This window comes from Bos grunniens, chromosome 3 (genome assembly GCF_055505025.1).
Source record: "Bos grunniens cultivar Pamir isolate PY7600 chromosome 3, Bosgru_T2T1.0, whole genome shotgun sequence".
In the NCBI taxonomy this organism is placed as follows: Eukaryota; Metazoa; Chordata; class Mammalia; order Artiodactyla; family Bovidae; genus Bos; species Bos grunniens.
Genome location: NC_141167.1, coordinates 8,815,940 through 8,837,174, shown reverse-complemented (window position 1 = coordinate 8,837,174; position 21,235 = coordinate 8,815,940). Strand labels below are relative to the sequence as shown.

Sequence of the window (21,235 nt, the reverse complement as noted above, 5' to 3'; positions counted from 1 at the left end):
AGATTCTACATATAAGTGATATCATATAGTATTTGTTTGTCTTTGATTTTACCAGTCCAATTTGCTATTTTGCAAATAGCAAAATTTCATTTTTTTTTTTTATGAGTGAGTAACGTGCTATTATAGACTTTCCAGGTGGTGCTGTTGGCAAAGACCCCACCTGCCAATGCAGGTAGATGCAAGAGGCATGGGTTCAGTCCCTGGATCAGGAAGATCCTCTGGAGGAGGGCATGGCAACCCACTTCAGTTTTCTTGCCTGGAGAACCCCATGGACAGAGGAGTAGGGAGAGATATAGCAGGGAGAGATAAGAAGGCCTTCTTCAACGAACAATGCATGGAAGTAGAGGAAAACAATAGAATGGGAAAGACTAGAGATCTCTTCGAGAAAATGGAAGATAACCAAGGGAACATTTCATGCAAGGATGGGCATGATAATGGACAGAAACGTTAAGGACCTAACAGAGAAGAGATTAAGACGAGGTGGCAAGAATATACAGAAGAACCATACAAAAAAGGTCCTAATGACTGGGATAACCACGCTGGTGTGGTCAGTCACCTAGAGCTAGACATCCTGAAGTGTGAAGTCAAGTGGGCCTTAGGAAGCATCACTACAAACAAAGCTAGTGGAGCTGCTTTCCAGCTGAGCTATTTCACATCCTAAAAGATAATATGATTAATGTGCTGCATTCAGTATGCCAGCAAATTTGGAAAACTCAGCAGTGCCACAGGACTGGAAAACGTCAGTTTTCATTCTAATCCCAAAGAAAGGCAATGCCCAAGAATGTTCAAACTACTGTACATTTGCACTCATTTTGCATGCTAGTAAGGTTATGCTCAAAATTCTTCAAGCTATGATTCAGCAGTATGTGAACTAAGAACTTGCAGATGTACGAGCTGGGCTTAGAAAAAGCAGAGGAACCAGAGATCAAACTGTCAACATTCATTGGATTATAGAGAAAGCAAGGAAATTCCAGAAAAACATCTACTTTTGCTCACTGACTATGCTAAAACCTTTGTGTGGATCACAGAATACTGGAAAATTCTTAGAGATGGCAATACCAGACCACCTTACCAGTCTGCTAAGAAACCTGCATGCAAGCCAAGAAGCAACAGTTAGAACCTTACATGGAACAGCAGATTGGTTCAAAATTGGGAAAGGAGTGCAACAAGGCTGTATATTGTCACTCTGTTTATTTAACTTCTTTGCAAAGTACATCCCTGGCAGGCTGGATGACTCACAAGCTGTAATCAAAACTGTTGGGAGAAATAACAACCTCAGATAGGCAGATGATACCACTCTAATGGTAGAATGTAAAGAGGAACTAAAGAGCCTCTTGATGAAGGTGAAAGAGGAGAATGAAAAAGCCAGCTTAAAACTCAACATTCAAAAAACAAAGATCATGGTATCTGGTCCCATCACTTCATGGCAAACAGAAGGATAAAAGGTGGGAAGCAGTGACAGATTTTCTTTTTTCTTGGCCTCCAAAATCACTGTGAACAGTAACTGCATCCATGAAATTATAAGTTGCTGTTCCTTGGAAGGAAAGACAAACCTACACAGCATATTAAAAAGCAGAGACATCACTTTGCTGACAAAGGTCTATATAGTCAAAACTATGGTTTTTCCAGTAGTCATGTACAGATATGAGAGTTGGACCACAAAGAAGGCTGAGCACTGAAGAATGCTGTTTTTGAATTGTGGTGTTGGAGAAGACTCTTGAGATCCCTGGGATAGCAAAGAGATCAAACCAGTCAGTCCTAAAGGAAATCAACACTGAATATTCATTGGAAGGACTGATGCTGAAGCTCCAATACTTTTGGCCACCTGATGTGAAGAACCGACTCATTGGAAAAGACCCTGATGCTGGGAACGATTGAGGGCAAGAGGAGAAGAGGGCAGCAGAGGATGAGACAGATAGCATCACCAACTCACTGGACATGAATTTGATCAAACCCAGGGAGATAGTGAAGGACAGGAAACCCTGGTGTGCTGTAGTCCATGGGCTCGCAAAGAGTGAACACGACTTGGCAACTGAACAACAGCAACAAATACTTCCTGAATCACTAGTTGTTGATCAGAGTGTGTTCATTAATTTTATGTATAAAATATTTGGCTATTTATTATTGTAAAAGATCCAGAAAATGTTAGTTTTTTTCCCCTTACCAAGGCCTGATTTAATCTTACCTCAGATAAATAATAAAAAATTGGTCATCTTTCTTAATTAATTATTGTTTATAGTTTGCCTAACTTCCAACAAGCTCTGACAGGGAATGAAAATTGGAGAGGAGCATATTCAGCCATGCATGTTTATATTCTCTGTATCTGTGTGATACCAGATCTAACAAATACTCTTTTCAGTATGAATGCTTTTCTGAAATGAGCTTTAGAGACTGAGTGAGTTGGAGACAATTATTCTCTTTAAGATAGTTAAAACACTGCTGAGAAATTAGGATGTGTATACATAAGGCTTATTTCTAAATTGTTTCTGTAGTATTTTATTAGTTTGAAGTCTGTTCACCACTTTTCCTGATAAATTAAAATCAGGAGCCACCTGAAACAAGTTGTTACCTCTATCTGGGTGAGGATCAGACCCAGGAAATATTTTTTTTGTTTTTAGCTTGAAAGGATTTTTATTGACCTTCTGTTTAATTATTGTTATTGTAGGTCCCTTCAATAATCAGGAGATGGCAGAATGGTTTCAGGCAGGCTATTTCACTATGTCTTTGTTGGTAAAGAGAGCATGTGATGAAAGCTTCCAGCCTCTTGGTGATATTATGAAAATGTGGGGAAGGGTTCCTTTCTCTCCCGGACCAGCTCCCCCTCCGCATATGGTAAGTAACTTATGCCTCACTCAGAACACAGTAGACCCAGAAGCACTTGCTCTAGATGTTACATCTCATGAAGAAGAAACTGTAGTTCTTGAAAGTAATTGATCAGATGACAGTGGGAAGTCTGACTCAGACTATATATGTAGCTATAATGATCTTTTAAAACTCAGATGTCTGTGCCTGTCCTCCTCTTCCTGTCTCTTCTCTCAACATACACACACATGTGTGTGTGTGTGTGTGTGTGTGTGTGTGTGTGTGTGTGTGTGTGTGTATACCCACACTCACACATACCCCACACTCATTCTAAAGAAATAGAATCCTCTGGTAGCTTTATAGCATGTGCTAAAGGAAGAATATTTTGTCTTGGCCTCCCTACCAGTTCATGCGTGTTTTGGCTCCTTACCTTTCCAAGTTCATTTTAGAGCTTTCACCTTTATCTATTGTGCTTCAACACAACTGACTTAGAGTTTCTTGTTGCTTCTAGTTAGAATGCCCATTCTCCTCTCCATTTATTTACCTTTTCAAAAAAATATGTGCCTCTTTGCTACCCCATGGACTGTAGCCCACCATGCTCCACTGTCCATGGGATTCTCCATGGACAGAGTGGGTTGAATACTTGGAGTGGCTTGCTGTTTCTTTCTGCAGGGGATCTTCCCAACCCAGGGATCCAACCCGAGTCTCTTGCATTTTAGGCAGATTCTTTACCATCTAAGCCCCCAGGGAAGCCCTTTTAAAATATGTTACTGATATTTAACTAAAAATTGGATCATAACGTAACCCTTTTAGTATGCTGACACTGGAGACCTTTGAAGGGGAAGTCTTTTTTGCAGCTGCTCCTGGGCCTCTCCCTGTTGAGTTCCTTTGGATCTGTGCCTCACTTTTCCGTTTTCCAGGTTGGAGTGTCTGATTGCTGGCCATAGTCTTAAATGACCATAGTCAGAAATCTTTAGTCTGAACACTGGATTTCTACAGTAAGATCCATGGATTTACTCACCAATTATGTATTGAGGATCTGTGCCAGGGCTGTGTTAGGTTCTTATGAGATAAAGATGAGTAAGTCATTTGCAACATCTGTAGCCAAGAGAGTTCGTAAATGAGAACAGTGGCTATCACATTGTTTTGACCGTAGCAAATAGTAAAAAACAAAAGATTTTCATATCACTACTTCATATATTCGTTAACTTGCGGATATATCTGAAGTAAGTTTGACGAAACATTTGGTGCCATGTACATACATTCTTTGTGTTTCTTCTTTTTTCCCCCAGTATGTAAATGTTTTTCTTGACCCAATAATTAATTTCACTGTCCACTGATGGATTGAGACCTCCTATAGTTTGCAGAGCAGTGAAGAGTCCTAGGGAATTACCCTGACATTTCTGTTGTAAATCCAGAAACATTGTTATATTGTTGTATGTAAATTGTACTTTTACCATCTACTCAGAAGTTGGGATGTGTTTTTATCTTGCACGTTTGAGAGCTGACAGCTGGCCACTTGGAGCTTGGCGTGCTAGCTCTAATCCATTTCCTGACTTCCAGTTATAGGGGATGAGCCTCAGTCAGACCCACTTAAGGGGACAGGCTGTGGGAAGCTCTGCTTCCTGTCAGGTATTGCCTTTGCCCTTAGGTTAATTGTCGACTAACCTACTGTAGCTTTTATCCCGAATAGTTAAATGAGAAAGAAGAATGTCCTTGAGTTTCAGGTGAACCTCACTCAAAGGAGTCATACATCAAATGTGTTTTTCTGAATTGTAATCAGTGTGCAGTAAAGATATAAACCGTTCATTAATGATCTTTCTTAATTTTAGTCTTTATCACCCTTATGCTTTTATTTCTGCTATCTTATATTTCACCTTTCATTTTTCCTCCACTTTTGTCTTCCAAAATTTAAATTCCAGCCATATTATTAAATATGTAAGCTAAAAAAGTTTTTACTAACCCTTATTTTGAAATTTGTGATGTATTAAAAGCAATAGAAGCACCTCTAATTTTTGGATAGAGAATTAAACAATTGTGAAAGCTCTTTTATATTCCATTTCATTTTAAATGTCTCATCCTCTTTAAGAAGACATACGTTGGCTCCCTGTATTTGTTATGTGCTACTGTAAAAGTCTTACCATAGCATTTAATTTTACTCCGTTCTGTTTTGTCCTGCTTCTCTAATTTTTACATAATCTCCAAGTTTATAAGTCACTTTTAAGATTGGGAGAACGGTTTTTTTTTTTTTAATTATTTGTTTGACTGTGCCAGTCTTAGTTGTGACACTCAGAATCTTCAGTTGCAGCATGTGGGATATAGTTCCCTGACCAGGGATCAAACCCTGGCCCCCTGCCTTGGAACACGGAGTCTTAACCACTGGACCACCAGGGAGATCCCTGGTTGTTATTTTTTAGTTATAGTATGAACTCTGGATTACGGAACAATGTTCAGCCTCAAGGGCGAGAGAGAAGAAAAGCTAAATAGGGACCCTTTCCCACCTCAGGGAATCTCTTATAGTGCCAACACCACCTCCTTCCATTAGATGGCACTGCTTCATTTCCAAAGGTGCCTGACTTTTTTTTTTTTTTTTTAATAGTTAAGGGGGGCAAAAAGAAGTCTAGGAGTACTAAATGGCTTTTAGGCTCTTTCACTTTATTTACTGGTATTTCTTTCCTCCACCCCTTCACTCCCAGGGAGAGCTGGACCAGGAACGACTGACCAGGCAGCAGGAACTCACAGCCTTGTACCAGATGCAGCACCTTCAGTATCAGCAATTCCTAATACAGTAAGAGCAGTAATGTGGCAGGGTGCACTGTAGCACCAAAAGGGCCTTCAGATGTAATCTGCTCCCAAATTTCACCTTTTCCAGTAGAAATCTCAGTTTATAGGATACTTCGATCACCCAGCTAGTGGCATAGTGCAACTGTACATCCTAAGTTTGGTCTTGGCTTGCTTCTTAAATATTGGGAGTTTGCAGAAGGTGACACATAACTAATTTTGCAATATATTTAGCTGCTAAAGCAAGAATCAGTGATTTTAAGAATTAATTGCCTTCTGGATGGCTCAGCTTTGCCACAGAGAAAAAGTAGATGTGAAGGCAGAATAGAAGTAAAAGTTTATGCTATTAGTAGTGGTGTGGAATCACTTAGATTGTGAGTCCCTTTCGTGGAAGAAGTAAGATTTACTATCATCTGGTGCAGAGGTTGGCAGACTGAATGGCGACCTGTTTTCCTAAGCAGAGTTTTATTGGCGCTGAGTCATACCCATGTGTTTGTGTATTATCTGGCTCTTTACAGGAAAAAATTGTCCACCTCTGTTCTAGTGAAAAAATTGTTAACCTAAAATTTTCCGAGCCAAAACTTATAAATTTGAGGATTTTTATACAAGTGGGATTTTATTTTTGCACAGAGTTCTTCATGTGGAAATACTATTAGTTTGAACCTGTTTTATTTTCTGATAAAAGGTTATTAACATCCTAAAGGAGTTTTCCAGTTTTTGACATTTCTTTAATTTTTTTTCTATTTTCACTCAGCAGCATGTCATCTGTTAGTTTAGTTCTTTCTAGAATAACGTATTGAACTGTTTGTGTGACTATTGTGAAGTATTGTAAAAATATATTTGATATTGATTTCTAATGGGGTTTTCTTTTGTTGGTGTGGGGGCTGAACTTTGTCTTGTAATGTCTCTGTGAAGTGAACTAAATGTGGGTAGACAGGTTATACCATGTCTTACTTTTTGAAGACAACAGTATGCGCAGGTTCTGGCCCAGCAGCAGAAAGCAGCGCTGTCTTCCCAGCAGCAGCAGCAGTTGGCGCTTCTTCTCCAGCAGTTCCAGGCGCTGAAGATGAGGTCAGTGCTTGTTTGCATGGTGTGTCACGTTGTGTGTGTTTTAAAGAAAGAGAGAAAAGGAAATTTTTAATCTGTGAAGTTTAGTATCAAAATAGCCACACAAAACGCCTATCTTTGTGTTGTGTGTAAGAACATAGTTTTAAAAAATAACTAACAAAGGATTTATTTGGTCTTTTTACTCAGAGGATAAAATTTGCATAATAACCAAAGAATACTAAGAACACTTGAAAAGCAGTGTAGTCTCATGGACTTAGCAAGAAAAAAGTTTGTGGTCGAGAAATTTAATCTCATTTTTACCTGTAATATTTCAGGAACGATATTAACAGTGCCACATAGAGTTACACTTTTCCAGACCCAATAGCCTTTAAAGTGGGTCTAAAGACATGGAAACCATGCTAAAAATCTTAAGTTCCTGCTGTTTCAGATTATCATTCAGGGTAGTATTTATCTCCCGCAAAGGTGTTAGTCATTGCTCTTAAAAACTTTACTGTCCAATTTAACCAAAACCTTTCATATTTTTCCCTTGATCCGTAACCCATTCTGTAAGATAGGCAGGTTAGATCATGTTAAGGTCTTAGTTTTAAAGATGGGCAAACTGGGAGTCAGAGCAGCTAAAGGACTTAGTTGACATAATACGCAAAAAACTTCAAAGACTGAACTATAAAATGCATACCTTTTGACTTATGGTCTATGAGTTTTTTTCATGATAAATGCTGCCTCTGTGACTCTTAATGAATTTTTTAAAGACAGCAGGCATGTCTATTATTTGGAAATCAAAATTTGCCAATACCTTGAGGAGTCCAGAAATGTGATTACTTTGCGTGTATCCTTTTTTCTTTCCTAAATGTTTTGGTTAAATATTTTAGTTAAAACAGTGAAGTTTTTTGGCTAAGTAACCTTGAACTGTGGTGCTGGAGAAGACTCGTGTGAGTCCCTTGGACTGCAAGGAGATCCAACCAGACCATCCTAAAGGACACCAGTCCTGGGTGTTCATTGGAAGGACTGATGCTGAGGCTGAAACTCCAGTATTTTGGTCACCTCATGTGAAGAGTTGACTCACTGGAAAAGACCCTGATGCTGGGAGGGATGGGGGGCAGGAGGAGAAGGGGACGACAGAGGATGAGATGGCTGGATGGCATCACCAACTCAATGGACATGAGTTTGCGTGAACTCCAGGAGCTGGTGATGGACAGGGAGGCCTGGCGTGCTGCGATTCATGGGGTCGCAAAGAGTCGGACACGACTGAGCGACTGAACTGAACTGAACCTTGAAAACCTACAGATAATCTGAAAATACTTCTTTATCTATTTTCTTGAATCACAAGAACAAGTTAATTTTGTTAATTTTCTAATTTCCCTTTTGCAGAATATCTGATCAGAACATCATTCCCTCAGTAACTAGGTCTGTGTCAGTGCCAGATACTGGTTCTATCTGGGAACTCCAGCCAGCACCCTCACAGCCTACAGGTAAAAACTTAGATTGGCCTTTAGTATAGCTCCAAGGATTTAGATTCTAATAACTTTTATAATTGAGTTTTTTGTTATTTTTTTTTAAAATCAATTTTGGGACTGCTTTGTAGTGAATATTAATGAAAAGTGGTTTTTAAAGGAAATTTTTATTTTTTTAATAGGTCCCAGCAAAGGATTGAAAATAGCTCTTAAGGAGTTGCTGGAAATTCTTTAGTAGATAGATTTCCTGAACTTGAGCCTCCTCTTTTTTTTTTTTTTTTAAAACATTGTCCTAACCCATTGTAGAAAAGTCTTTTAAATTGTCTTTAATTGTTGGAGAAAAAGCATAAATAAAAGCATAAGTAATGATGACCTGTTCTTTTGAGTCAAGGATTGATGTGTAACTTACCACTGTAGGTACCCAGAAATTTAGGAAATAGAAAAGGCTGCTGTTGTTGCCTCATTTTCTCATCTTTTTGCCTAGTGCTTTCTTTCCTTCTGGATATGCAGACGGGTATTGTTATAAACTAGAGCCTGCTGGTAGTTCAGTCTGTTTAGAAGCAGAGCAGACCCTTGCGATGAAGCTCGCTCTGGGACAGGAGAGCAGCTTCTTTATGCTTCTGGATATTTAGCCGTGTGTGTCAGCTCTCATACCCATCACCTCTATTCCTTCTTGTCTTCCAGTTTGGGAAGGCGGTAGCGTATGGGATCTTCCCCTTGACCCCGCGACTCCAGGACCTGCCCTTGAACAGCTTCAGCAGATGGAGAAGGCCAAAGCTGCGAAGGTCTGCATCTCATTCTGCCATAGCAGTGCCTGCTTTCCAGCTGCAGGACATAGACATTTGCTTATTGATACCTGCATCACTCTAGCTGCTCACACATTATTCCTTTAAATTCACAGCTATGTAGCTGGTATAAGCACATTCACACTCTCTCCTTACTGTGCTGCCTTCCCCTCCAAAAGGCCTCAAAACAGTTAAAAGTAACAAGTTTAAATTAAGTCACTCAGTATGGGTTTGTTGACACATTAATGATCACGGTCATATATTACACCTTTCATGATAATTGCTTATTATAAGACCATAAGAAAATATCCACTATATTGCTTATTAGACCCTTGATCTGAGGCTTGAGTTCCCACATTGAATCTTTATGGTGGTGTTTATTTGCACTCTAGAGTCCAAGACATACGGCTAAAAAGCTCAATGTTAACATTACATTATGTGTTCCATTTGCATACTTTGGAGGAGCTAACAATCTTGAATTTTGGTTTTAATACCTGTCAGAGAGGTTGCCTGTCAACGCCTGGTGTCATTGTAATGATTTCTGGGTTCTCATGCCTCGGAGAGAATCTTATTTCTATTTTATATTTAGTGTGTTCTTATCCCCTGAGGTAGTGATAGTATCTTTAGAGTGCCCAGAACATGAAAAGAGTTCGTGGTCAAGATCTATCTCCATATGAGTTGACAGACCAGAGTTCCAACAGTTTTTGAGTCTGTTCTTATTCCTCCGTGCTTTGTGCTTTGAACACGTAGCTGATGAAACCTTGTGTTCTTGTCTGTGTGCACATGTGTGTCAGGGATAGGCAGGATGCGGACACGGACAAGGAGCACAAGAAAGCACGTGGGCCAGCTTCCTAGTAGGGGAGGTGGGGATCAGAAATTGGATGACACTTGAATAGACAGTGATTCCTGAGCTAATGTCACTTAAAGGATAGTAGGAGTTATTTCAGTTGCAGGATTTGGGATTTACAGTAAAGTGAAAATTAAACTGCAGTTGAAGGAAGCAAGACCTGTAAAGGCTAGAAGTATATGTGAACATCTTGGCACAGGAAACAGTTAAATAACTTGGTCTAGCCTGGAGCTGGTATGTCTGAAGAATAGATGATGAGAGAGATTAAAGATGAGGCAGGCCAGTAACTTGCCTGTGTCACGTTAAAGACTTAGGATTTATTTTCGAAGTGAAGAATGGTGTTAAATGTAAGCCTGGGAGAGTCAGATGTTGAGTTGGGGACCATGGGCAAAACTGGATGGTGGGAAGCCAGGTGATGGACTTGTAGGAACGTGCATGAGAAAGTAAAGGCCTGAGTTGTATGTGTGGCAGTAGAACTGGAGTCTCAGGGCTGGATTTGACCAGTACTCGGGAGCTCTACGGGATGGAGTTTGTGAAGTGGTTGGTCCTCAGATTTTTAAAGAATTCTGTAGTTTTTCATACTAGCAGCTTTTGTGACATTTCAGCTGAAACTTCGTTAGACACTGTAAGATCTTCAATCAGAAAATCCTTTGTAGGGATGAACAAAGAAATGCCAACCCAAGAGCCTCTGCTGTTACTGTTAGGCCAGCTGCCCTCCCTGCAGGTGGGAGATGTGGTGTAGTGGTAGTGTGGAGCAGAGGCGTGGGTGGCAGAGTGGAGGCAAGAGCATTCAGTGGAGAAAAGCGTGAAACTCCACTGATCCTGTGACTGCAGAGCTCAGAGCGCTCTCAGAGTTCTCATTCCCCAGCTGCTCCACACGTAACTGAGTGAATGGTCGTGTCTTCATGGACCAGCTCCTGACAGTACTGGTCATGATGTGGCGTGTTCCTGTGTTTGGCTTCAAGTTTCTAAGAGTACCCTTGTGTAACCTCAGCTGGAGCAGGAGAGGAGAGAGGCAGAAATGAGGGCAAAACGGGAAGAGGAGGAGCGAAAGAGGCAAGAAGAACTCCGGAGACAACAGGAGGAAATTCTTCGGAGACAGCAGGAGGAAGAAAGGAAAAGGCGGGAGGAAGAAGAGCTTGCCCGAAGGAAACAGGTGTGTCTCTGAGAACTCTGCCTGTAGAATCGGTGCAGAAAGAGGGCGGGCCTCCAGGATACCTGTTCTCCCGTCATCTCACAGGTCCTAGTTTTCCTGGAGGGGGCTTTCCTAAGGCATTGGGGAGTTCTCAGCAGGACGGGGGTTAGAATGTTAGGGCACTCACTTCCTTCAGGAGAAATGTCTGTTATCCATTAATAGCTACTGGAGGGATGTTCATCAGTTCTAGTAAATCATTAGAATTGATGGCTTTCACATGTCTCCTGGGGTTTTATAAACCAGTTAGATTTGAGAAATAATTAAATCTTAAAGTATTTATAACCAGTGACACTAAACGTTTTTCATGTTTCTCAACCATTTGTATTTCTTTTTGAGGAATTCTTTATTATGTGCCTTAGACTGTTTTCTCCTCAGGCTTTTAAAGATCCCATTTGAAAGAATCTACTTTGTAACAGCCTAGCGTGTCTAGCCTTTACTACCTATTTCCTTGTTTTTTGCCATAAGAACTGAAAAACAAAAAGCATCCATGTCCTCCATGGAATTCTCTGGGCCAAAATACTGGAGTGGGTAGCCTTTCCTTTCTCTGGGGGATCTTCCCAACCCATGCATCAAACCCAGGTCTGCCACATTGCAGGTGGATTCTTTACCAGCTGAGCCACAAGGGAAGCCCATGCTGAGATTAGATTAGAACTGCTAATATTTCTTAGAGTTACACTCTACACTAATATGTAAGGACTTTAAGAAGTGTGACAGTAAAGGCATCTGTTTCATTCTGTTTGCTTAGGATTTCTTCCTGAGTTATTCTGACAGTGGGACCCTTTTCTGTATATTTAATATCCATAGGACTTCAGTTCTTGAGAACATGTTCTGTGACATGCGGCTTTATTCCATACCTGACTGGAGAACTTATCTCTACTCACCAGGTGTTTTTGCTGCTGACTTAGGTTCTCAGTTGATTAAGAAAAATCAGGACTATTGGTAGCAACAGAGAAACCAAAACTTGAGTCCTTACTGGCGTTAATCAGGAAATGATGGTGCTAACATTGAAACCAGGGTGAACTTTACACTGTAGTTCTGTTTAACATAGTGCTGTTTAACGATTAATATTTTAAGTACAAATTATTTTGACTCTTAATATGCCTATTCCCCAGCTCACGTGAACACTTTTTACCCGAGATGTTGGTTAGATACGTTTTATATTTACTGTTGACAGAATCTTAGCAGCACATAGTCTATTTCTTTTCAAAGTATAATGTATTGATAACATATTAGTTGAGATGCACAGAAGGGTGTGCACACACTCACACATACCCTCTTTAATTCAGGAAGAAGCTCTGCGACGCCAGAGGGAACAAGAAATTGCTTTAAGGCGACAGCGAGAAGAGGAAGAGAGACAGCAGCAGGAAGAAGCTCTTAGGAGACTGGAGGAGAGGAGGCGAGAAGAGGAGGAGAGGCGGAAGCAAGAGGAATTGTTACGCAAGCAGGTGATCAGAGGGCTTGCTCTCCTCATTTCTTCTTTGAAGCTAGGAATTAGTGATTAAGAAAGTATTAGGATTTTAGGAGAGCCCATCTAAAGCTTTTTCAGGTTGCTGAAAGTTACCAAAAGAGATCTGAGTGGCTCTTCAGTTCAGTTCAGTTTAGTCCCTCAGTCGTGTCCAACTCTTTGCGACCCCATGAATTGCAGCACGCCAGGCCTCCCTGTCCATCACCAACTCCCAGAGTTCACCCAAACTCATGTGCATCGAGTCGGTGATGACATCCAGCCATCTCATCCTGTGTCATCCCCTTCTCCTCCTGCCCCCAATCCCTCCCAGCATCAGAGTCTTTTCCAGTGAGTCAACTCTTCGCATGAGGTGGCCAAAGTATTAGAGTTTCAGCCTCAGCATCAGTCCTTCCAATGAACACCCAGGACTGATCTCCCTTAGAGTGGACTGGTTGGATCTCCTTGCAGTCCAAGGGACTCGCAAGAGTCTTCTCCAACACCACAGTTCAAAAGCATCAATTCTTCAGTGCTCAGCTTTCTTCACAGTCCATCTCTCCCATCCATACATGACCACAGGAAAAACCATAGCCTTGACTAGACGGATCTTTGTTGGCAAAGTAAGATCTCTGCTTTTGAATATGCTATCTAGGTTGGTCATAACTTTCCTTCCAAGGAGTAAGCGTATTTTAATTTCATGGCTACAATCACTGTCTGCAGTGATCAGTGGAGAAATAACTCCAGAAAGAATGAAGGGATGGAGCCAAAGCAAAAACAATATCCAGTTGTGGATGTGACTGGTGATGGAAGCAAGGTCCAATGCTGTAAAGAGCAATATTGCATAGGAACCTGGAATGTTAGGTCCATGAATCCAGGCAAATTGAATTAGTCAAACAGGAGATGTCAAGAGTGAACGTCGACATTCTAGGAATCAGCGAACTCAAATGGACTGGAATGGGTGAATTTAACTCAGATAACGATTATATCTACTACTGTGGGCAGGAATCCCTTAAAAGAAATGGAGTGTCCATCATGGTCAACAAAAGAGTCCGAAATGCAGTACTTGGATGCAATCTCAAAACTGACAGAATGATCTCTGTTTGTTTCCAAGGCAAACCATTCAGTATCACCGTAATCCAAGTCTGTGCCCCAACCAGTAACGCTGAAGAAGCTGAAGTTGAACGTTCTATGAAGACCTACAAGACCTTTTAGAACTAACACCCAAAAAAGATGTCCTTTTCATTATATGGGACTGGGATGCAAAAGTAGGAAGTCAAGAAACACCTGGGGTAACAGGCAAATTTGGCCTTGGAATATAGAATGAAGTAGGGCAAAGGCTAATAGAGTTTTGCCAAGAGAACGCATTGGTCATAGCAAACACCCTCTTCCAACAACACAAGATAAGACTCTATACATGGACATCACCAGATGGTCAACACTGAAATCAGATTGATTATATTCTTTGCAGCCAAAGATGAAGAAGCTCTATACAGTCAGCAAAAACAAGACCGGGAGCTGACTGTGGCTCAGATCATGAACTCCTTATTGCCAAATTCAGACTGAAATTGAAGAAAGTAGGGAAAACCACTAGACCATTCAGGTATGACCTAAAATCCCTTATGATTATACAGTGGAAGTGAGAAATAGATTTAAGGGACTCGATCTGATAGATAGAGTGCCTGGTGAACTATGGATGGAGGTTCGTGACATGGTACCAGAGACAGAGATCAAAACCATCCCCATGGAAAAGAAATGCAAAAAAGCAAAATGGCTCTCTGGGGAGGCCTTACAAATAGCTGTGAAAAGAAGGGAAGTGAAAAGCAAAGGAGAAAAGGAAAGATATAAGCATCTGAATGCAGAGTTCCAAAGAATAGCAAGGAGAAAGCCTTCCTCAGCAATCAGTGCAAAGAAATAGAGGAAAACAACAGAATGGGAAAGACCAGAGATCTCTTCAAGAAAAGTAGAGATACCAAGGGAATACTTCATGCAAAGATGGGCTCAATAAAGGACAGAAATGGTATAGACCTAACAGAAGCAGAAGATATTAAGAAGAGGTGGCAAGAATATACAGAAGAACTGTACAAAAAAAATCTTCACAACCCAGATAATAATGATAGTGTGATCACTGACCTAGAGCCAGACATCCTGGAATGTGAAGTCAAGTGGGCCTTAGAAAGCATCACTACGAACAAAGCTAGTGGAGGTGATAGAATTCCAGTTGAGCTATTTCAAATCCTGAAAGATGATGCTGTGAAAGTGCTGCACTCAATGTGCCAGCAAATTTGGAATACTCAGCAGTGGCCACAGGACTGGAAAAGGTCAGTTTTCATTCCAATCCCAAAGAGAGGCAATGCCAAAGAGAGGCTCTTAATACTTTTGTAATAGCTATCCCACATGTAATTATAAAAGCTGAGCAAGATGTCAAGGAATCAAAACAGACTAAAAATAGCACCAAAGTAATCGAAGAAGGGCTGCTCTTAAAAAACCAAACGTTTGATGTGGAGGTTGACACCTCGTTGCCTTAGGATTCTCCCCCATCTGCACCATTAGAGCATGTAGTTCTCTGCTGCTTAGTGTAGCTGTGAGATCACACAGCAGTGGCTACTACCTAAGTCCAGTGCAGCCAGGACCTCTGCAGCATTTTGCTTTAATGTTTAAGAACAGTAATAGATTTTTTATTAGTGGATTCTATTTTTAGAACAGTGTTAGATCTTCAGAAAAATTGGGATGGTAGTACAGTTTCCTGCTTACTAGTTTACATTATTATGGTACATTAATTATGATAAACCAATGCTGACACGTTACTAAATATTGATGCATTTTTATTAACTAAAAAAGCTTTTCTTCAGTTTTCCCCTCATGTCCCTTTTCTGTTTTAGGATTTCATTCAGAATCTTGCGTTTAGTTGTCCTGTCTCCTTAGCTTGTTCTTGGCCATGACAGTTTCTCAGATTTTTTTTTTTTTTTTTTTTTTTTGAGTTAAGCCACTTTAAGGAATACTGATCAGTAGGGTAACCCTCTATCAGAGTTTTTTTGAAGTTTTTTTTTTTTTCCCCCATAATTAAACTGGCGTTGGGGGTGTTGGGAAGAGATCACAGAGGTAAAGTACCATTTTCATCACATGCCAAGGGTATATATTAGCACCATGATGTGTGGTTATTAATGGTGACATTGATCTCCTGGCTGTAGTAGTGCTTATCGGGTTCTCCACCATACTTTTCCCCTTTACTGTATTCTTTGGAAGGAAGTCACCACGTTCAGCAGTCTACACTTACAGATGTAGGTTTTTGTTTGTTGGTTAGATTGACACAAAACTAGAGATTACCTGCTTTTGCTTAAGTTCTTAATTGAAACTCTTTTAGAGAAATCTAAATTCTTCAGAGGTAGATAATTTCCAGGTTAGAGTGTATGTTAATGCATTATTTGGTTTATTTATTCAACAGTTAATATATTCTGATAATATACCATATGCTAGTTACTGTGATTGTTTCCTGCTCAAGTCCAAAACTTTCTGAGAAATTGTTTCTGCCCTCAAGAAGCTCACAGATTATGTAGGTAATGATTTTACAAGACATAAATGCCACATTGTAGATCTTTCAACTGAAAAATCAAAATATTGACCTAAAATTGGCTAAAACAGCAGATAACATTATTGCCTCACCTATCAAGGTAATCTGGAGATAAGGCAGCTGAACATGAACTTCAGTGACTCAGTGATATGGCTGAGAGTCCAGGTGCTTCGCGTGCTCCTCCTGTCATGTCCTGGTGTGCTGCCTTCTTCCCTCACGGTTCACACTCTGCTCTGCCATGTCTTGCTGTGCTGACTTTTAAGTGCATGTTTTTTACCTGATGGTTGGTAGTGTTGGATACCATACTGTACCCAGGAAGGGTGTGGCCCTTCTCTCGGGCTTCTTGCCTTTCCTCTGGGAAGAATATCTTTTCTAGAATCAGCCCTTTGGCCTAAATTAGATTACATGGTTGTCCCAATTTACACTGGAAGCTTAAAAAGCAAAGCTTGGCATTTTAAACCTTGGATGTGACAGGAGACTCTCCTCTACAAAGAAGAAGACCGAAAGGAATGGTTGCTGGATAGGTAATAATAGTTGCTGTCACCGGTTGGCCAAGAGCATCCCGAGAGAGGAGGACAAAGTATAGTTGAGTGTAAGCAAAAGACACAGGGGACATCTACCTCCTGAAGGCAAAGAAAGTCCTCGTAGAGTAGCTGATGTCTGTCCTGAGTTCTGGAGAATGGAGGAGCATGTGCTGCCCGGATAAGATAGAGCTTTGCAAGGGCTGTAACCAGCCTCCACCGAGGGAGGCCAGGAGAACTCCAGGGGGCACATGGAATGGTTTTGAGGGAGAGAAGCAGAAAGAAAATGATCCAGGTACTGCTGAAAGTAGTAGAGGGGTAGAGGATGTGTGAGGGGGGAGATCTCCCAGGGACCTGTGAGCCACCAGGGGTGAGACCCTCAGATGGAATTAAGTGGTTTTGTGAAGTCGCTTTGGGTCCGGCATTGGCTGAGGCTTTTCAGATAGTTTCCTTGCAGGTCCTGACAGCTCTCTGCACCCAGCACCCTGAGGAGCTGGCTCTGCCTCAGGGTTGGAGCAGGTTCAAGGGATCTTGCCTGAGGTTGTGGTGATCTCTTAGAGATCAGTATTACCACAAATGTCCAAAGTGATGTTCCTTTTATGTAGAAATTAGGAAATAAATGAAGCATGATGTTATCTGGTAAGCACGCCTCTGACCGAAGCCTTGAAAACTGACTCAGGTTTGTTTTAAAATATAATTAAATTTTATTACTTACTTTTCCTTCTGGGAAGGAAGAGGAGGCTGCGAAATGGGCCCGGGAAGAAGAGGAAGCCCAGCGTCGGTTAGAGGAGAACCGGCTACGGATGGAAGAGGAGGCAGCCAGGCTGCGGCACGAGGAGGAGGAGCGGAAGCGGAAAGAGCTGGAGCTCCAGCGGCAGAAGGAGTTGCTGCGCCAGAGGCAGCAGCAGCAGGAGGCTCTCCGGAGGCTGCAGCAGCAGCAGCAGCAGCAGCAGCTGGCTCAGATGAAGGTAAAGCCAGGCGCCGACCAGGCCACCGGTCAGAGGAGCTGCTTGCCTGCATTTGTGGTTGGGTGGATGCTGGCAGTGCGATAGCATAAACTATTCTTTATGTTAAATATTGAGACTTTGGTTTTTTGATCAGCAAAATATAACGATGCATTTAGAGAAGGGAAGAATAAGTAAAAGAGGCTACTACATGAGCAGCAATATAAGCAAAAACCAAGTGGATCTGTATGGTTCATAAATTTAAACATTGGCACCTACTGTATCAATTCAGCAGTGCTAAGGCAAGAATAAATGAGACAAGGCGACTGTCCCCAAAGAGCCCATAGACTCATGAGTGCCAGAAACTCAAACATTTGGGTGTGTAAGTAGGAACCATCATACAGGGCTTGAAACATAGCTGACATGGTTATTGAACGGTGGATTGAGGTGATGTATGCAAAATGAGGTTTTAGGAGAATTCAAAGCCTTATTTGAAATAGTAGAAAGTGAGACTGGGAAACCAGTAAAGAGAGTGTGATGGTGGTGGTGAGAATGAATAGGGCCAAGATGAGAACTGGCTGACATTAATGAGCAAGACCTAGTGATGCTCTGAATCTGAGGGATGAGGGCAAAAGTTGGAATGGCTCTTAGATAGTAGGCCTTCCGTGACTGGGAAAGTAGTAGAACTGTTGATGAAATAGGAGTAAGTGGAGAGGGAGGAGCAGATATATGGTAGGGTCTACAAAACTTCTCATGGAGTATATGGCTGGCCATGAGGCTTAGTATCCCCTATCTTCAAGGAGCTCGTAGGATAAAGACATAAACAGAAAATTGGAATACAGTGGGGTAAGTGCAGTGAGTGAGGGAGCTCGGAGCAGTAGTTCTCAGGGTGTGATCACCTGGGAATTTGTTGATATTGTTCAGTTGCTAAGTTGTGTCTGACTCTGTGACCCCATGGACTGCAGCATGCCAGGCTTCCCTGTCCTTCACTATCTCCCAAAGTTTGATCAAACTCATGTCCATTGAGTTGATGATGCCATTCAACTGTCTCATCCTCTGTCACCTCCACCTCCTCCTGCCCTCAGTCTTTCCCAGCATCAAAGTCTTTTCCAGTGAGTCACCTCTTCGCATCAGGTGGCTGAAGTATTTGAGCTTCAGCTTCAGCATCAGTCCTTCGAATGAATATTCTTGGTTGATTTCCTTTAGGATTGACTAGTTTGATCTCCTTTCTGTCCAAGGGACTCTCAGGAGTCCTCTCTAGCACTGTGGTTCAAAAGCATCAATTCTCTGGCGTTCAGCCTTTTTTATGATGCAACTCTTGAGCATCTATACACAACTACTGCAAAAACCACATGTTTGACTTATATGGACTTTGTCGGCAAAGTGATGTCTCTGCTTTTTAATATGCAGTCTAGGTTTGGTTTGTCATAGCTTTTCTTCTAAGGAGCAAGTATCTGAATTTCATGGCTGTAGTCACCGTCTGCAGTGATTTTGGAGCCCAAGAAAAAGTCTGTCGCTATTTCTACTTTTTCCCCATCTGTTTGCCATGAAGTGATAGGACTGGATGCTATGATCTTAGTATTTTGAATGTTGAGTTTTAAGCCAGCTTTTTTACTCTCCTCTTCCGCACTAATCAACAAGTTCTTTAGTTCCTCTTCACTTTCTGCCTTTAGAGTGATATCATTTGCATATTTGAAGGTGAAAAGTTTTAGTCACTCAGTCGTGTCCGACTCTTTGCAACCCCATGGACTGTAGCCCCCCAGGCTCCTCTGTCCATGGAATTCTCCAGACAAGACTACTGGAGTGGGTAGCCTTTCCCTTCTCTAGGGGATCATCCTGACTCTGGGATTGAACTGGGGTCTCCTGGATTTCAGGAAGATTCTTTATCATGTGAGCCACACCACATATCTGAGGCTATTGATATTTCTCCCAGCAATCTTGATTCCAGCTTGAATTTCATCCAGCCTGGCAGGTACATTCTTGGGTCCTACCCAGACTTACTGAATGAGAACCTCTTGGAAATGGAACCCAACAGTTGTGTTTGAATAAGCCCTCCAGGGCTTCTGATGCTCACTGATACGTGAGACCCACTGCCCATCTGAGGCGTTTGGGAAGCTTTCCTGAAAGAAGATAACTTCCGAACTGAGCCATGAAGGGAGTGAAAATTTAAATTTAAAGAAAAAAATAAAGGTCAAACAGCCAGTTTGGAGAATGGAGGGGGTTTGTGAGAGCAGAATGAAGTTGCTGGAGAATGAGCCATGAGGTTCCTATCTAGGCTTCATATCTAGCGCTTGAATTGCTAGGTCATGTGATGCCAGTGTCTTTAATGGTTTAAGGAACTGCCAGATTGTTTTCTGAAATGGCTGCACCGTTTTGTGTTTAGTGGTTGAGGGCTTAAGTTTCTTCACATCTTCATCAATCTGTATTATCTGACTTTTTGATTATAGCCATCCTAGTAGGTGTGAAATGATAACTTGTAGTGATTTTGGTTTGAATTTCCCGATGACTAATGATGTTGAGTATCTCTTTATGTGTTTATTGACCATTTGTAAATCTTCTTTGGAAAAATGTCTATGTAGGTCCTTCACCTATTTTTAAACTGGGTTCTTTTTATTATTGAGTTTTTTAAGTTCTTTATATGTTTTAGGTATTTGAGTTCCATATCAGATGATTTAAAAATATTTTCTCTTATTTGTTTTTTCCCACTCCCTTGACAGTGTCCTTTGATGCACAGAAGTTTTACATTTTGATGAAGTCCCAATTATCTGTTTTTTTCTTCTGTCGCTTGTTCTTTTGTTATATCTAAGAATTAGTAAATCTGAGGTCATAGTTGTACAGAATCCTATGTTTTCTTCCAAGACTTTGTAGTTTTAGCTCCCTAATCTATTACGTGAGGTGAAGGTTTGACTTCATTCTTTTGCTTGTCATTTATCCGATTGTCCTATTTTCACCATTTGTTGAAAAGACTATTGTTTGTCCATTGAATGGCTGCAGCATTCTCCTTAAAAAATTGGACACGTAGATTTGTTTCTGCACTCTGAATTCTGTACAGGTGATCTGTATGATCACTGTGCTAGTAATACACCGTGTTGACATTACTATTGCTTTGTTGTTAAGTTTGGAATCAGAAAGTGAGTCCTCCCGATTTGTTCCTTTTTCTCATAAATTTTTGGCTCTTCTGTGTTTCTTTAAATTTAATATGGATTTTAGAATGAGTTTGTCAGTTTCTGCAAAGAAGCCAACTGGGATTCTGATAGGAATTGCATTGACTCTGTAGATCAGTTTGAGGAGTTTTGGTATCTTAACAATACTTAGTCTTCTGATCTGTAAACATAAGATGTTTTTATGTTCATTTAGATCTTGAACTTCTTTCTCTGTTTTATAGTTTTTAAGAGTATAGTTTTTGTACTTCTTTTGTTAAATTTATTTTTAAGTATCTTGTCTTGCTTTCATTGTAAGTGAAATTTTCAAAATTTCATTTTCAGATTGTTCTTTGTAAGGGTATAGATGTGCAATTGATTTTTGTATACTGAGCTTATATCCTGCCGTCTTGCTGGACTGATTTATTAATAGTTTCTTAGTGAATTCATTAGGATTTTCTGTATCATGTTATCTGCAAATTCTGAGACCAAGAAGCAGCCTACAGTTTAGCCTGTGTCTCCAGTGAATCTGACAGTTACCCCCTAACTGCCTTTTACCCCAACATCCACTGATGTTGAAAGTTCCCTTAGGCTTCAACTCCTCATTCTCCACACTCTGTTGCAAATGAAGTTAGTTTCCTTTGAGAAGAGATCTGGAGCTCTCCCTATTCCGATCTGTTCCTCCCACCTCA

At 40.9% G+C, this 21,235-nt stretch overlaps 1 protein-coding gene across 14 annotated transcripts in view; it reads left to right on the top strand.

Annotated features, from left to right (window-relative positions):
• The window catches only part of GIGYF2 (GRB10 interacting GYF protein 2), a 127,510-nt gene that overhangs the window by 88,549 nt on the left and 17,726 nt on the right, over positions 1-21,235 (top strand). For all 14 annotated transcript variants that reach the window (XR_015155412.1, XR_015155411.1, XM_086377904.1 and 11 more), the window contains 8 exons: positions 2,666-2,832; positions 5,499-5,590; positions 6,547-6,654; positions 8,020-8,120; positions 8,787-8,887; positions 10,729-10,890; positions 12,216-12,374; positions 17,191-17,427. Coding sequence is in view for 12 of the 14 variants with exons in the window: in XM_086377904.1 (XP_086234030.1) it covers positions 2,666-2,832; positions 5,499-5,590; positions 6,547-6,654; positions 8,020-8,120; positions 8,787-8,887; positions 10,729-10,890; positions 12,216-12,374; positions 17,191-17,427 (1,127 nt within the window). In the remaining 2 variants the exon portion in view is untranslated. The remainder of the gene's footprint in view (positions 1-2,665; positions 2,833-5,498; positions 5,591-6,546; positions 6,655-8,019; positions 8,121-8,786; positions 8,888-10,728; positions 10,891-12,215; positions 12,375-17,190; positions 17,428-21,235) is intronic.